Below are 17,812 nucleotides of genomic sequence, written 5' to 3' on the forward strand. Positions count from 1 at the left end.
AAGAGGCACCTAGGCCCGGGAGGTGTGTGGAGCCGGGAGAGGGAGGAGGAAGAGCAGGAAAAGGAGGAGGAGGAGGAGAAGGAGGAGGAGGAGGAGCCGGAGCGGCCTCCAGCCCCCTCCCCTGCTCCCGCCCTCCGCCCTCCAGCACCGCAGCATGTAGCCGCCCCGCGCCCCCTCTCCCGCCACCTCCGTGCGGCCCTCCGGCCTTCCCGGACCTCCCTCCCTCCCCCCCCCCCCCGGGCCCCAGGCCGGCCGGGCTCCCAGCCGACCGGGGGGACCCCGGCCGCCCCAGGATGGCCGAAGAGGGGGCGACCCTGCCCCGCGAGTTGCTAGGTGAGGTCCGCGGGGGTCGAGGGGGGAGGGGATGCAGGAGACCCCCGCCTTGGCGCCTGCGTCCGTTGCCCTGGCGCCCACAGGTCCCGGGAGGGGGCGGGGAGGGGGGTCTCTGACGTCAGCCCCCGGCTGGAAACCCCCCCCTTCCCCATCCCCCCCCTCCCGGACACCCCCTTCCCCCCAAGGAGGGGGTCCTCCCCGCCCTTGACATCCCCCGGCCAGGCGGGGGAGCCGGGATGGGGCTGATTTGGGGGGGGGGGGAAGGGGATGGTGGGGGGTCTCGGAAGGGGGGTTTCTTGTAACAGAGATCGTAACCCACCCCTCCATAGCTGGGGGAGGGTCTGTGCCTCCCCCGACCCCAGACAGCAGGCCAAAGCCTTTGCCTGTCAATCCTACCAATCAATCAGAGGAGGGCAATTGGGGAGCGCTCCCTGGGTGCGCAGCACTCCACGAAGCACTTGGGACAGTCCCCTGTAGGGAGTTGGTAGGCAGGATCTCTGCCCACGGGCCTCCAGGGGGGCCCCTCCAGGGGCATCCCCCAGTTGGGCATCGTTGGGGTAATCCCAGCACCCCCTCTTTGCCCCCCACTCCCTTTCAGACCACCCATTGGCACCGATGGGGGGGGAGGAAGCTGGCCCGGGTGGTGTGATTCGGGCAGGGAAGTTTTGTGGCAGGGAGAACTGGGGGGCACCGGGCCGTCTGGGGGGGGGGGGCATGGGGCACTTGGTTTGGCTCCCACCCTGGGGGTCCCAGTGAAAATGACGGTGGTAGTTATTCACTCCTACTCTGTGCTGAGCACTGGGGCGGATCATCAGATCGGACCCAACCCTGGCCCCACCTGGGATTCCCAGTCTGAGGGAGGGTTGGAAGAGAGAGTTCTCTGTCGGGGAGCGGGGTTGGTTTCCTTAATCTTGGGGCGTTCACTGGGGGAAAACCCCCTTTCCTTCTTTAGAAGCGTGGGAGACGGGAGAGGTGTAAACTCGCTGGTGGGCGGGGGAATGTGTCTTGCCGACTCTGTCGTATTTAGCACAGTGCTCTGCGCGTAGTTGGTGCCCAATAAGAAGCGCTGATTGATCGATTCCCTCTCTTGGAATAATGATGGTATTCGTTAAGCGCTTACTATGTGCCAAGACCGTTCTAAGCGCTGGGCTTCGTGGAAAAAGCACTAGCTTGGGAGTCAGAGGTCGTGGGTTCTAATCCCAGCTCTGCCACTCATCAGCTGTGTGACCCTGGGCGAGCCACTTCGCTTCTCCGTGCCTCAGTTACTTCCTCTGTAAAATGGGGATTGAGACTGTGAGCCCCACGTGAGACAACCCGATTACCTTGTATCTACCACTTAGAACAGTGCTTGGTACCATAATAATAATAATAATAATAATAACTATTATTATGGTTAATAATAGATACGATTGATTGTCTTGGGAACTTCTGTGTGGGGCTCTCTCCTTTTTTCATGGTGCTCGTAAAGTGTTTACTCTGTGCCGGGCACTGTACGTAGCCGTGGGATCCATATAAAGTTGTCGGGTTGGACTCAAGCCCTGTCCCTCATGGGGCTCAAAGTCTCAAATTCATTTTGTGGATGAGGTAACTGAGACACAGAGATGTAAAGTGACTTGCCCAAGGTCACACGCCGTCTCCCCCTCTAGACCGTCAACTCACTGTGGGCAGGAAATGTGTCAGTTATTGCACTGCTGTACCGTACTCTGTACTGCACTCTGTTATATATTGTTATAAACTGTATACTATACTCTCCCAAGTGCTTGGTGTAGTGCTCTGCACAGAGTAACAGCTCGATAAATACGATTGTCTGGCTGACGTCAGAGAAGTGGCCTCATCCTGCTTCCACTTCCCCATTCTCGATCGTGCCTGTGGTCGGAGGGGAAATGGGCGTTTCTAATAGACTGATTTTAGAGTGCCGTGTGGTGTCCACTCCTATTGTCCGCCTCCTCCTCTTCCTCTTTCTCTCCTCCTCCTGAACGTCATTAGTCTTTGCTGGCACCTGGCGGGGGCCAATAAAGAGAAACAGCATGGCCAAGTGGATAGAGCACGGGGCAGGGCGTCAGAAGGACCTGGGTTCTAATCCCAGCTCCGCCACTTGTCCGCCGTGTGACTTTTTGGGCGAGTCACTTGACTTCTCTGTGTCTCCGTTCCCTCATCTGTAAAATGGGATTAAGACCGTGAGCCCCATGTGGGGCAGGGACTGCGTCCAACCTGACTGCCTTCTACAGACCCCCGTGCCGAGCACGGTGCCCGGCACATAGTAAGCATTAGAAAACACCACGGTTAGTATTATTATTATTAAGGGCTGAGTACTGGCCTGAGCTTTTGGGATCATACGATAAAAGATGGTAGAGAGGAGACATAGCAGCATCTGGCGTTGGCCTGACTCTACCTCCTCCACCTCACTCCGCAGTGCTGTATGACTCCCTGAAACTGGAGTCTAGATCCCAGGCCCCCTCCCCTAACCAGATAAAGGTTCCCCCACACCCCAAAATCTGACCAGATGCTTTACGCCTTGTCCCTGGAAGGACAGGAGTTGATAAGGCCAGAACTACTCTAGATGGAAGTGCTTTGTTGGAAAATAAATCTGAAAGCGTGAGTCCCGGTGAGCGGGGGGGGGGGAAGGAGGGGCTAGGTGTGTTTCAATGGAAAGAAAACAGGGTGAGTGTCTGGACTGGAAAGCTGACACCCTGAAAGGGTAGAGGGGACGAGAAGAGAAACCCAAACAGATTCAGCCGGCCTGACAGGGGTCAGATATGGCAGTGGAACGGAGGGGCCATCTTGGTCGGTGCAAATTTTCCCTCTCACGACCGGAGGGAAAAAGAATTAAGTCTCTCCCTGCCATTCTCTTCCGCCTTCCCTGTTTATGATAGGGGGTGATGAGTCTGTTCTTTTATTTCAGAAAGCATAAAGGATGTCATTGGCCGGAAGATTAAAATTGCGGTGAAGAAGAAAGTGAAACTAGAAATCAAGGGAGACAAAGTGGAAAACAAAGTCCTGGTAAGGGATTATACTTTCAAGTGTAAATGTGATGCCCTGGAAAAGTTCCCCTCCTCCTGGGTGTAATATGACAAACGTTTTCTTCCTTTTGTAGACTGTAAACTCCTCCTCTAGACTGTAAGCTTCTTGAAGGCAGGGAATGTGTCTGCCATCTGTTCTATTGTCCTCTCCCAAGTGCTTAGTACGGTTTCTGCACACAGTAAGCGCTCAATAAATACCACTGATTGATTAATAGCTGCAGAGTAACTTAAAACTTGAGCAGCAGCGTGGCTTAGTGGCAAGAGCACGGGCTTGGGAGTCAGAGGTTGTGGGTTCTAATCCCGGCTCCGCCACTTCTCAGCTGTGTGACTTTAGGCAAGTCACTTCACTTCCCTGTGCCTCAGTTCCCTCATCTGTAAAATGGGGATTAAGACAGTGAGTCCCACACGGGACAACCTGATTACCTTCTATCTACCCCAGTGCTTAGAACAGTGCTTGGCACATAGTAAGCGCTTAGCCAATACCTTTATTATTATTAATAATTGTTAATAATAGTCAATAATGATAGTTAATAATAATAAAGTATTCAATGGTCTAATGACACAATGGTTCCATTTTCTGGACTGTAATTTGGATGCAAATTAAGGAGGCGGCACGGCCCGATGGAGAGAGGAGAGGCCTGGGAGTCAGAAGCCCCGGGTTCTAATCCAGACTCTGCCACCGGTCCACTGTGTGGCCTCGGACAAGTCACTTCACCTCTCTGGGCTCCCTTTCCTCCCCTGTAAAATGTGGGTAATGATACGGTGAAGATAAAAGGAGATCAAGCAGTCCATGAGTGGTATTTATCGCACCTACTGTGGGAGAGTTCACTGTGTCAGAGTTGATAGACACTTCCCCTGCCCTCAAGGAGTTTACAGTCTCCACTGTGGGACTTGTCACCAGGTTTTATGGTTGCCAGTCCTCACAGGAAAGGTGGCTGGAGCCCAATGTCAAGTCTGGGTTGCCGCCTATCTTGTGGGCCCCCGTGGTGATCGCCTTCCTGGGGAAAAAGACTGCTTCCTGGGAGAATTTATGTAGCTCCCTTGTGGAGTCGGAATTTCCTTCCTGGTAAGAGAGTCTGCCTTCAGAATCAGCCTCGCCCGGTGGAAAGAGCACAGGTCCCCACTGTCCTACTTACAGGGCGTCAGGAGATCTGGGCCTAATCCCAGCCTTCCCACCTGCTTGCTGCGTGACCTTGGGCAAGTCACTTAACTTCTCTGGACCTCAGCTTCCTCATCTGTAGATCAATCGGTGGCATTTATTGAGCGCTCCCTGTGTGCCGAACACTGAACTAAGCACTTGGGAGAGTAGACTTCAACAGAATTGGTAGGTACGATCCCCGCCCACAAGGAGATTACAGTTTAGAGGGGGGAAACAGACATTAATAGGAATCAATAAATTACAGATTTGAGAAACAGCCTGGCCCAGTGGAAAGAGCGCGGGCCGGGGAGTCAGAGGACCCGGATTCTAATGCCTGCTCTGCCAGCTGCCTGCTGTGTGACCCGTGGCAAGTCACTTAACCTCTCTGTGCCTCAGTTTCTGTATTTGCAAAATGGCATTCAAAGCCTGTTCTTCCTCCTACTTAACGAGAGCCCCATGTTGACAGGGACTATGTCTGACCTAATTAACTCTACCCCAGTGCTTAGAACAAGGCTTGAAACAGAGTAAGTGCTTAACAAGTACCATAATAATAAGTATTGTGGAGCTGAGGCTGGGGTGAATAGAAGGTATATGGGGGATAAGATATCGGTTCCCCTTCTCTTCTTTCCCCTGCTTCTCCTTAGAGATCTGGCTTCTAATCCCGGCTCCGCCACATGTCTGTTGTGTAACCCTGGGCAAGTCACTTCACTTCTCAGCGACTATTAAGTGGGGATTAAGACTGTGAGCCCCTTGTGAGACAGGGACTGTCCAACCGGATTTCCTTGTATCCACCCCAGTGGTTAGTACAGTGCCTGGCTCAGTAAGTAAGAGTAAAAAATACCACAGTTATTATTATTATTCCTCCCCCTTAGTCTGTGAATTGGTAGACTAACTATTTTATCTATCCAAGAGCTTAATACAGTGCTTGGCAAATAGTCAGCGCTTAGCCACTTTTTATTATTGTTATTGCTCTAATTTTAATTATGGCAGTGGAAAGATGAAAGGCCAGCGCCTGCAGAAGGGGTCAGAGGGAGTTGCGTGCACGGCCCGAGAGGAGGCTGTGACTTCGAAAGCCCCAGACCTGGGGTAGGACGATGGAGTCGTTGGAGCGGTAAAACGCCATTGACTTTTGGCTTACGACAAAACGCTCTCGTTATCTCCCCAGTCATCGGCGCGGGGACCGATTAGCTGCCGTTCGGCCGGACTGGGTTTCCGCGTCATGACAGCGGATTTCCCTGGTTGGGTGAGGCCTCCTGGAATTTCAGGCTCAGGCTTGGCCGGTGGGATCTTGGCTCGATTGCTTGAGCACTTAGTACAGAGCCGTGCACACGGCAGCGTTGTTGCTGGTTTAGGGTGGGTGTGTGTAATGGAAAGCCACAAGTTGGAACAGTGTTGGAAGTCGAGGTTGAGATTTGCACGACAAGCTCCCTGAGGCCCGGGTCTCGGTCTGTTTGAATTTATATGGCCCGTTAAGAGACCCTGATGGGGAGAGGATGCGTCTTGGGCTTCTGTCGTACTTTTCCAAGTGCTCACTGCAACTTGCAACCTGTGTCCTAAAACCAGCTCCACCCCTTGCAGGCTGTGTGACCTTGGGCAAGACACTTCCCTTCCCCGTGCCTGAGTTTCCTCATCTGGAAAGTGGGGATTCGATGCCTGTTCTCCCTCCTTCTTAGACTCTAAGCCTCATCAACCAGTGGTCTTTACTGAGTACGTACTGTGTGCCGAGCATTTTACTAAGCGTTTGGGAGAGTACAATACAGTCCCTGCCCATAACCGGCTTGCAGTCTAGAGGGGGAGATCGACATGAAAATAAATTATGCTATCTACAAAAGTGCTGTAGGGCTGATGGTGGGATCAATATCAAGCGCTTAAAAGGTACTGATCCAAGTGAAAAGGGGATGCAGAAGGGAGAGGGTGTAGGAGAAATGTTATGTGGCATATCGTGGGTCCTGTGCTCTACCCAAGTAAGCTGCTTCTCTATGCGTTCATTCATTCAGTCGTATTTATCGAGCAGTTACTTCACGCAGAGCACTGTACTAAGAGCTTGGGAAAGTACAATATCGCAATAAGCCGACACATTCCCCGCCTACAACGAGTTTACAGTCTAGAGGTGGAGACAGACATTAATAGAAATAAATAAAATTACAGATATGTGCATAAGTGCTATGGGGCTGGGCGGGGGGATGAATAAAGGGAGCAAGTCAGGGCATCGCAGAAGGAAGTAGAAGAGGAAAGGAGGGCTTAGGGAGGCCTCTTGGAGGAAAGGCCAGCAACCTTAGCCTATGCTGTAAAGTTGAAAAGAAATCCCTCTTTTGGGGATGAAGGTCATAAATTATTGTGGCTGTCGGCGATTTTAATAAAGGCAACCACCAGCCCTTTGGTGTCTCCTTATTAAGTGGTGGGGGAGGATCGCAGGGGAGGGCTTGAGGAGCATTTTGAACCTTGTGAGCCGTAGCTGTTCCCAACCATAGACACGTTAATGACCGGGAGGTAAGCACACCGGCAGGGCTTATTCACCGGCCACACTCCTTGATGTTCTTCTCCTCTCTGGGCCACAGGCATTCAACCCTCTTAGTCACCTGGCTGAGCTGCCCCGGGCTGCCTCTCATTTAGAAATTCCAGTCTGTCTCCTAATAATAAGAATAATTATAGTACTTGTTAACCACTTACTCTCTGCCAAACACTGTTCTAAACGCTGGGGTAGATACAAGTTGATCAGGTTGGACACAGTCCCTGTCCCACATGGAGCTCACACTCTTAATCCTCGTTTTACAGGTGAGGCCCAGAAAAGTGAAGTGACTTGCCCAAGGTCACCCAACAGACAAGTGGCAGAGCTGGACTTAGAACCCAGGTCCTTCTGACTCCCAGGCCGGTGCTCTGCCCACTAAGCCAAACTTCTCCTCCTGGTGTCTTGGGGATTTTGGGGTGGCACAGCTTTCTCCAGGCTGGGCAGTCCCGTCGGGGTTTGCCCGTGTGGGCACTGGGAGCGCCTTCCATCAATCAGTGGTATTTATTCATCCATTCAGTGGTATTTACTGGCAGAGCACTGTACTAAGCGCTTGGTAGAGTACAATGTAACAGTATAACAGACAGATTCCCTGCCCATGGGTGAGCTTACAGCCTAGAGGAGAAGACAGACATTAATATAAAAAGATAAATTAAGGGGATGTACAAAAGTGCTGTACGGCTGAGGGAGGGCTGAATAAAACGTGCAAATCCAAGCGCACGGGCAAATCCTGGGCAACTCCCAGCGTCCTAGGCGAGTCACCCCTTAGCCACAATGTCCATGGCACTTGCATTCTCACACACCTTCAGCTCTCTGGTCCGAGTATTGATTTAGCTCTTTCGTCGGGTTGGATTTGCACCTCCTTGTTCTTCCTGCTCTCACTGTTGTGACATTTTTACCTGTCCGCCGCCCCCCCCCCGTGAGGTTATGGAAGAACTTGAGGGTAAGGAACACATCCTTTCCCAAGCGCTCAGCTCAGGGTCCCGCGCTCAGTTGAACAGCATTGGTCGACGTACAAAGGATCGTCACATCCTTCGAGGAACTTCCATGTCGTTACTAGGGAAGGAGTGATCTGAATGAGCATGAGACTCTAGTCTTGACTCGACCTTCGGTTGAGATTCTTGTCCACTCCGCACCTCAGTTTCCCCATTTGTGGGGCGGCTAAGGCCTGCCCCTCCCAGCTCCCCGGACACGCTCGGACAACAGAGAACTCAAAAGCGTTTTCGAGTCTGTGGCGTGCTGCCATGAATGGAGCCCTGGAAGGAAGCCCGGGGGTTGTAGAGGAAGTCTAAAAGGCCTAAGTGGGGGGGGGGAAGAAAAAAGCGAGCGGCCTCGGACGTGGCGTGGTCTGAGGAAATGAGGAAGTGGATGGCTGATTCATAGGCCCAGATTGCACCTTCCCTACCTCCCTAGCAGCCCGCGAGGGGCCTGCTCTCCCTGGACAGAGAGAGAGGGCCTGGGGTCTGGGCCGTGAAGGCTGGGGCAAGAGAAAGCCACGTGGGGGGTCACGTGGGGCTTTCCCCAGAGGTGAGGGCCTAAGGGCCAGCAGGTTACCGCCATCTTCCTTGTAAGTATTTATTGGACACTAGATGTGTGCAGGCTCCAAACTGGGGGCTCGGGACCCGACCCTCGAAGTAACAAATGACATTGTCCTTGTCCTTGAGGGGCTTCCGATCGGGTGGCGGAGAGAAAGAGCGTTGTCAGTCAGCCATATTTATCGAGCGCTTCCGTGTGCGGGGCACTGTACTAAGCTCTGGGGAGAGTGCAATATAACAATAAACAGACATTCCCTGCCCACAACGAGTTTACAGTCCGCGGGGGGGGGGGCGGGGAACAGTCTAAAGAGGGCATTGACTGAGAGGAGGGCGAGTGTCCTACTGGGTTGGTGGCGGGGGGTAGGTGGTCCACCCAGGGTGGACAGCGAGCCTGATCTCAGCTGGGGCTGGAGTGGGGAGAATCGGACCGTCCCGCAGAGGTGATAATGCGGAAGGGCGGAAAGGAAGGAGACTCTCAAATTCTTAGACTTTGAACCTGACCGCTAGAAAAATGACACGTCATTAGGCAGGACCACGATTAGCTCTGCCATATAACCTGGGTGGTTGCTGATTTGAGCCTTAGCCACGGGAGATCTCCCCTGACCCCTGTCTCATTCATTCACTCATTCAATCGTATTTATTGAATGCTTACTGTGTGCAGAGCACCGCACTAAGCGCTTGGGAGAGTAAAATACAAGAAACAGACACATTCCCTGACCACAACGAACTTACAGTCTAGAGGCGGGGAGACAGGCGTTAATATAAATAAATGACAGATAGGCACATAAGTGCTGTGGGGCTGGGAGGGGGGATGAACACAGGGAGCAGTCAGGGAGAAGAGGAAAAGGGGAGCTTAATCAGGGAAGGCCTCTTGAAGGAGATGTGCCGCCCATAAAGCTTTGAAGGTGGGGAGAGTCAGTCAAATCCGTCGGATTTGAGGGAGGGTGTCCCAGGCCAGAGGCGGGACATGGACGAGGGGTGGGTGGCGAGATGGGCGAGGTGTTGGCGGCAAGATAGATGATGGAGGCAAAGTGAGAAGGATGGCGCAGGGAAAGGGACCCCCGATGCCACTGTAACTGGGGAAGTCTCGAGCTGGAGTGCCAGACAGCTGTCCAGGTGGGTGTTTACTGAGCAGAGCCCAGGAATTCCCGGAGAAGGAGTTATATCAAAGTTATCGCGAGTGAGAAGTAGGAGACCAGAAAGAAGGGGAGTCTGTGCTCAGTCACTTCTCTCAGACCGGGAGTCCGTTGTGGGATAAGAAATGTGCCCGATTCGATTATCTTAAATCTGCCCCAGCACTTAGCCCAGTGCTTGGCACAGAGTAAGCACTTAACGGATAGCACAATTATTGTTAAGTGACTGGTGTTTCCTGGCTTGCCAGACCGGCAGGGGCTGCCTGGTTCAGGGTTGGGACGGCATCTGCAGTAGGGTGGAATGGGGTTAGAATCAGCAGCAACCGGCACTGCTCAGAAGCAGCTTTCGGCGCCGATCCCAGCTTGATTTGTCTCAGGATGTGGCTGGCCTAGGAGCGTCCATGGTGGCCAGCTCAGTGACCCTAACTCCCTCTGGTTCCCCCAAACTGTTTGGGGGAAATGGTGTCATCGCAGTCCAGATCCTCCCAAATGGGCCTAGGAGTTGCCCACCATCTCAATCAATCGATCAACGGTATTCATTGAGTGCTTACCACGTGCAGAGCACTGTATTAAAGGGCTTGGGAGAGTTCAATACAATAGAGTTGGGAGACATGTTCCCTGCCCACGAGGAGCTTCCAGTCTAGAGGGCAGAGCCCAGCACCAGGTTTGGGAGTGGGGACAGATAGGCATGCTAGAAGACGTCTTCCTGCCCTTCAAGGAGCTTTCAGTCTACTGGGGAACGCGGAAGCAGCATGGCCTAGTGGATAGAGCATGGGCCTTGGAGTCAGAAGGACATGGGTACTAATCCTGGCTGTACCACTTGTCTGCTCCGTGACTTTGGGCAAATCACTTCACTTCTCTGTGCCTCGGTTACCTCATCTGTAAAACGGGAATTAAGACTGCGAGCCCCATGTGGGACGGTCGGTGTCCAACCCGATTAGCTTGTATCTACCCCAGCTCTCAGAACAGAGCTCGACACACGATAAGCACTCAACAAACTTATTATTATAAATAAGTGAATGTGATGTGACCCGGTGAAAAGAGCACAGGACTGGGAGTCAGAAGACCTGGGTTCTAATGCCACTTGCCTGCTGTGTGACCTCAGGCATGTCACTGTACATGAGAGTACAATATAATGGATAAATTCCCTGCCCACCACAAGCTTACAGTCTAGAGACCCCCCAAGTCGAGGGTTCAGAGTGGGCGGGGGCTGACCGCGGACCTGCCCATGCCTGCTCTCAAGTCATTCGACTTCTGTGCCTCAGTTCCTTCATCTGTAAAATGAGGATTAAGACTGTGAGCCCCATGTGGGACATGGACCTGATTAACTTGCATCTACCCCAGCACTTATTACAATGCCTACCACTTTACAAGCGATTAACAAATTCCATTAAAAAAAAAAAGAAGCAGAAAAGATGAGTGCAACTGTGATAAGGGATTGGGGGGTGAGAGGAAAGTACCCGCGTGCTCATATGGCCGATCGGGGAGGAACAGGAAAGGAGAGGAAAGATTAATCAGCAAAGGCCTAAACCCTGTTACAAGGCCGGGGCTCCTCTCTCCTGGGAAATAGCCAGCGCGCTGTACTGCCAGACAGAGGCTAGCCAAAACCCCCAACGCTGGAGGAAGAGAAATATTTCAGGGTCAGCCACGCCCCTGGAATCTGGAATTTTAATCCATAGCACATTGCTCCGGGCACAGTTTCACTGGGAGCTGGCCGCCGGATGCTAATTGTTATCAAGGACTTCTCCCATCTGACCGTGGGCCTTTACCCTTTGTCCTCCCAGGCCCAGGAAGTCTCCCTCTGTCATCCTGTCCTCCCCTTCCTGTTCCCCAAATCCCTTGCCTGAGAAGCCTTTGAAACAGTACCAGGCCTTAAGGAGATGGGCACTATCGAATCCTGTTGGCTACTTCCCACTATCACGTTCAGCTTAACTATCCCTCTTTCCACTGCATGACTCAGTGGAAAAGAGGAACCTCCCCCCCTCTTGGGGATTTCTAAGGATCCACCTTAATAACTGTGGTATTTATTAAGTGTTTACCCAGGCTGAGGACTGGGGTAGAACAAGCTAATCGAATTAGACACGGTTCCCGTGGCTTTCGGTCCAAGAGATAGAGAGAGGGGGTATCTTATCCCCAATAGGCAGAGGAAGCAGGAAAACAGCGTGGCCCAGTGGAAAGAACCCGGGCCCGGGAGCCAGAAGGACCTAAATTCTAATCCCGGTTCCTCCACTTGTCTGCCGTGTGGTTCTGGGCAAGCCACTTCACTTCTCTGCGCCTCAGTTACCTCATCTGTAAAATGGGGATCGAGACTGGGAGTTCCACATGGACGGTATTCAACCTGACCTGCTTGTATCTACCCAAGTGCTTAGTACAGTTCCTGGTACATATAGTAAGCACTTAAATTCCATTAAAAAAATTAAAAAACTGAGGTTCGGAAAAGTGAAATGACCAGTTCCAGGTGTCAGAGCTGGGACACAAACCCAAGTCTCCTGTCTGGCCTGTCCCGTGCACACTTTGAAAAGGAAAAGGGTATGGGAGTTTAGGGGATTTTAATCCCCTAAGGGTTTCCTCAACCGGAATTAGCCTCAATCTTCCACCCACTGAGGGTGAGATCATTTTTCTACAAAAATGTTCAGTCCATGTTTCCCCACTCCTCTAGAACCTTGAGTGGTTTCCCTTCCAACCTGCACATCAAGCAGAGACTTCCTACCATCAGCTTAAAAGCAGTGAATCCCCTTGCCCCCTCCGACCTCAGCTCGTGGCTCTCCTTCTACAACCAGCCCGCGCACTTCACTCCTCTGATGCCAACCTATTCACTGTGCCTCAATCTCGTCTATCTCGCCACCAACCTCTTGCCCACCTCCTGCCGCTGGCCTGGAGCCCACTCCCTCTTCATATCCGATAGACGATGACTCTCCCCACCTTCAAAGCCTTACTGAAGGCCCATCTCCTCCAAGAGGCCTTCCCTGACTAAGTCCTCTTTTCCTCTTCTCCCACCCCCTTCTGCGTCACCCTGATTTGCTCCCTTTATTCACCATCACCCCAGCCCCACGGCACTTCTGTACATATATCTGTAATTCGTTTCTATCAATGTCTGTCTCCCCCACTAAGACGGCAAACTCCATCTAGACGGAGAATGCCTACCAACTCCGTTATAGCGTACTCTCTCAAGTGCTTAGTAAAGTGCTCTGCCCACGGTAGATGCTCGATAAATATGATTGATTGATGATCGATTGAGAAGGGAGCAGAACTGGACCAAGTGAGGCAGTCTCACTTTTTGTTGGAAGATGGGTTGTGAGGCTCAGGCCCGGGTTGCGTTTTGGGGTTGTGGTACAGGCCCTGTTATTATGTTGGTATTTGTTAAGCGCTTACTCTGTGCAGAGCACTGTTCTCAGCGCTGGGGTAGATACAGGGTAATCAGGTCGTCCCACGTGAGGCTCACAGTCAATCCCCATTTTAGAGATGAGGGAACTGAGGCACAGAGAAGGGAAGTGTCTTGCCCACAGTCACACAGCTGACAAGTGGCGGAGTCGGGATTCGAACCCATGACCTCGGCCTCCCAAGCCCGGGCTCTTTGCACTGAGCCACGCTGCCCTGTTGTCGTGAGCGGCTGAACCGGGGAGGGCGAGAGCGGCAGGTGGATGGGGGGATGTGGGGAGGGGGTCTATTTATAATCTTATCTCCATCTCTCCCCCTCCCCCCAAGTCCGTTCTGTTCCCCCTGCCCCTGTGAAGGGTCACCCTGTGAGATGACTTGTCCTACTGCATAAACAGGAAGGGCTGGTTCGGCCACAAACCTGGCAGGCCTCCGGGAAGCTGCTTAGTAAAGGTTTCTTTCATAGCGATGTTTGTCTCTTTTAAGAGGAGGAAAAACGAAAGCCCCTCCCTCTCCTTCAAAGGGTCGGTTTGCCTTTAAGAGAGCTGGGCATGCCATCCGCTGGTCAGCGGGGAGGGGGAGGGTGTCTGTCTGGGACAAGGTCAGTCTATCACGAAGGGAGACGTTGTCCAGCCGAGCGGCTGGGTTCGGGTGTGACTGGATCATGACCGAGGTTTTTCCGTTTTCCCGGTTCTCGGAAGACTGCTCCGCTTTTGGATGGGAGGACTGGGGAGAAACCAGAGGTTTTGTTTGTTGTTTTTGAAAAGCCCTCGTGCTGCTGAACGTAAATTAGTCACAGACCAGAGAGGGAGAGTCCGCCCTCAATTTTGCAGGGAAACCCTGTCTCCGTTCCAGGCTCGTTAGCCGGTTGGGCAAAAGGCTCGCAGAGGAGGCTGACTCTCAATCGGTGCAATCTATTGAGCATCCACTGGGCACTAGGCACTGTACTAAGCCCTGGGGAGAGAATCCAACAGACCCAAGATGCACATCCTCTGCCCTCAAGGAGCTTGAAGTTTAATGGGGAAATCTCTCGGTGACACATCTGTTGGATTATCGGTAAATTTCGGTAATCTGCGGACCCTCCGCTTCCACCCTGTGATCAATTGTTAGCCGGCTGGTTTAAGAAATGATAGGGTCTGAGGAGATACTAAAATGATGGGACGACGGGGCCTTTTAGGGGTTAGGCTGAACGCAGAAAATCCTCTTAACTGTCTGCCCTGCAAGTTCGGATCAGAACGCCGAGTGGAAAGGTTCGTCATGAAAGTCTCGCCGGGTGTCGATAAAGGAGGGACTTGACGGTCTAAAGGAACGACAGATGGTACCGTGTGATGCACATATCATCTGATGCAGATGATACATGTCTCACCAACCTAAGGAATCAATCAGGAGTATTTACCGAGTGCCTACTGTATACAGAACGCTCTGCACCAAGTGCTTGGGAGAATACAAGAGTTGGTGGACACGATCTCTGCCCTCGAGGAGTTGAACTGAAACCCTGTCTTAAAATTATCTGTGCTCCCAGGCCTGAATTTTTTTCCTCCACTCGGTAGAGACTGGCAAAAGGTCCAGGACCCTTATACCCAGGAGTGAATTCCATAATTGGCCAAGTGGTGTCTCCTGAAATTTCTTTTCAACGTGCATTTTTACTCTGTGACTCTACAACTGTTAAGTGTTGTTCTCCTCCACCTTCTCTCCGCCTCCTCCCCCTCCTCCGCCGTGTCGGATGCCTAGTTTCGTGAGATGGTATGGAAAGAACGAGGGGCTGGGAGTCAGAAGACCTGGGTTCTAGTCCTGCTATCGAACTGTCAGTCATAATAGACTGACCTTGATCACTTTACCTTAATGGGCTGTCACTCACCCATCGGTAAAAAAGAGGAGGAAACTGAGGCACACAGAGAAGTGAAGCCACTTGTCCAAGTTAACACAGCAGGTGAGCTGGAGAGATGGAACTAGAAACCCAGATCTCCTGATTCCCAGCCCTAGTCTCTCTCTCTCTCCCCCCACTGGACCACACTACCATCTCCGAGAGACCGACCTGCTTCTAAGGCTAAGGCACTGGAAGTTGCCAAGTGTCAACTTATTGAAGTCAATTGCATTTCGCCGTTTGGAGAAGAGGAGCAGTCTAGGAAGTAAGTTTTTGATGTGAGAAGCCGGGTGGCCTAGTGGAAAGAGCACGATCTTCCGTCCTGGTGGTGGCCTCCATGACTGTGAAGGCACCTCAGAGGAAGGTGGCGTTGAGGCTTGGGCAGGGATAGACTGGGAAGCTGCTGGTCAGAAGCGACATGGAAGCCCGCCACATTTATTGGCAAGTATAGGCACCGCCACGGCTCTCCTCTCTCTCTGGGAGACTCCGGTCGCGGCCTAGTGGAAAGAGCACGGACCCGGGAGTCAGAAGAACGTGGTTTCTAATCCCAGTTCTGCCACTCGTCTGCTGTGTCACGTTGGGCAAATCACTGTTCTGTCCCTCAGTCGCCTCATCTGTAAAATGGGGAGTAAGACCGTGAGCCCCATGCGGGACAGGAACTGTGTCCAACCTGATTAACTTGTATCTACCCAGCACTTAGTACACTGCCTGGCACATAGTAAGCACTTAATGAGTACCATGAGGAAAAAAAATGCTGGTGGGCTCAGGTCTGTTGTCCCCCCAGTTTAAGATGGGAGTCCCTCCAAGGCAGCAATTTCCCCACGCCAGGTCTGCCCATGCCTGGTGACCTGCTTTGTCATCTGGTGACCTGTTTCCAGAACCTGGAAGCCCTAAATTGACTTAATCACAAACTGCCGGCCTCCAGGGGACAGCATGTTTTGGACCCACTGGACTCGGCCGGTGTCCAAGATGGTCCGGTGTGACAGCTGGCTTAGGGGATGGTGTCCCAGGTAGGGCTGTCCCCAACCCGGTGACCGTGGACCTGTCAGTGTGTGTGTGTGAAAGAGAGAGTGAGCGTCTGTGCACCACGATCCCACAGTGAAGGAAAGGGATGCTGAGGCAGCATTCAGGAGCTGGGAGCAGCAGTCCGGGGGTCCTCTCTTTCCGGGGTCCGAAGGCCGGAGCAGAGAGGGTGAAGCGGACAGGAACCGGCCATGGAGGAGGGGAGAGGGTCTGCCCAGCAGGGGAGGGTCAGGGAAGAGGGTTTTATGATTTGCCTGGAGTTTCCTCAGCCTGCTTGCAGAGCAGTTTCCTGAGGAAGGAGATTATGAAGCTCCCCGTGGCCGTCAGCCCCCTCCCTCCCCGGGCCCTCATTTCTCTGCTGGCCAGCAGCCGGGGACCAGGCTGGGAGGAGCAGCCTGGCCTAGAGGATAGAGCACGAGCCTGGGAGTCAGAAGGTTCTGTGTTGTAATCCCGGCTCCTTCACTTGCCAGCTTTGTGATCTTGGGCAAGTCACGTCACTTCTCTGGGCCTCAGTTCCCTCATCTGTAAAATGGGGATTGAGACTGTGAGTCCTGCATGAGACAATTAACGGGTCCAACTCGATTTGTCTGTATCCACCCCAGCACTTAGTACAGTGCCTGGCACGGAGTAAGAGCTTAACAGATGCCACAATTATTATTATTATCGTCTGCTGAGTGACCTTGGGCAAGTCGGTTCACTTCTCTGTGTGCCTCAGTTACCTCATCTGTAAAATGGGGAGTAAGACTGTGAGCCCCATGCGGGACAGGGACTGTGTCCGACCTGATTAACTTGTATTTACCCCAGCTCTAAGTTAAAGGGTACAGAGAAGGGAGTGATTTGCTCAAGGTTGCACAGCAGACGAGAGGCAGAGCCAGGATTGGGCAAGTCACTTCACTTCTGCGCCTCTGTGTGACTTTTGTGCAATCACACGAGCCTGGATGGACACTTCCTTGGTGTCGAAAGGAGCAGTTTAATGATGGTATTTGTTCAGCGCTCATTATGTTCCGGACACTATCCTAAGTACTAGGGGAGAAAGTCTGAGCAGATCGATTTATGCACCTCGATGTGCAGAGCTCCGGTCTAATCACTTGGGAGAACTCTTTCCCTGCCTTCACTGGGCTTACAATCAAAATAGAAAGAGAAATGTAAACCACTGAGTATTCAGTAGTTGCATTCTCTTGAGAATTTGAGAATGGATGAAAAATAACGAGCAGAAGTTTTTTTGGTTTTATTTTGTCTTTTAAATGGCATTTATTAAGCCCTTACTATGTGCCAGGCATTGATGCTAAGCACCGGGGTAGATACATGTTAGTCAGGTTGGACACGGTCCCTGTCCCACATGGGGCTGACAGTCTTAATCCCCATTTTACAGACGACAGCACTGAGGTACAGAGAAGCTAAGTGACTTGGCCAAGGTCACACAGCAGACAAGTGGCAGAGCGGGGATTAGAACCCAGGTCCTTCTGACTGCCAGGCCCGGCCTCTTTCCACTAGGCCATGCTGCTTCTCACCTGGATCTCAAGGTATTTTGGGCTTGAAGATGGTGCTAGCCTTAGGGAGATGTTATCAATGAGCCTGAGGGGCAGCTGATAAACTAGCGGGAAACTCTCTGTCCCTTCTGTGTTGTAAACGGATTCAGTGGATTCAGCGACTAACCCATGCAGCACCGTGGTAAAAATACCAACAGATTCACGGAGCTTTCCAAAGCAGGAAGTTGTTTTCTGGAAGGGTAAATAAGGAAGTCTCAGAGGTTGGGTGGGCACGCGGTGATGTTCCCCTCAAGTGTCATCTACACTGAACGGTTAGGTGAATTTTCAGAAAGAATGGCTGCTTTGTCCTGTAGTGAATCAAATATGGATATGGCCTGTCCTCCTTCACACACACA

General features: G+C 52.4%; 1 protein-coding gene across 2 annotated transcripts in view; it reads left to right on the forward strand.

The window, feature by feature from the left end:
* Positions 1-224: 224 nt before the first annotated feature.
* The window catches only part of CARMIL1 (capping protein regulator and myosin 1 linker 1), an 85,716-nt gene continuing 68,128 nt past the window's right edge, over positions 225-17,812 (forward strand). The window contains exons 1-2 of one of the 2 annotated variants that reach the window (XM_029052898.1): positions 225-333; positions 3,236-3,333. In XM_029052898.1, coding sequence (XP_028908731.1) covers positions 294-333; positions 3,236-3,333 — 138 coding nt within the window. In that variant the 5' untranslated portion in view covers positions 225-293. The remainder of the gene's footprint in view (positions 334-3,235; positions 3,334-17,812) is intronic. The other variant, XM_029052897.1, reaches the window with a different exon arrangement.

This window comes from Ornithorhynchus anatinus, chromosome X2 (assembly GCF_004115215.2).
Source record: "Ornithorhynchus anatinus isolate Pmale09 chromosome X2, mOrnAna1.pri.v4, whole genome shotgun sequence".
NCBI classification, from domain to species: Eukaryota; Metazoa; Chordata; class Mammalia; order Monotremata; family Ornithorhynchidae; genus Ornithorhynchus; species Ornithorhynchus anatinus.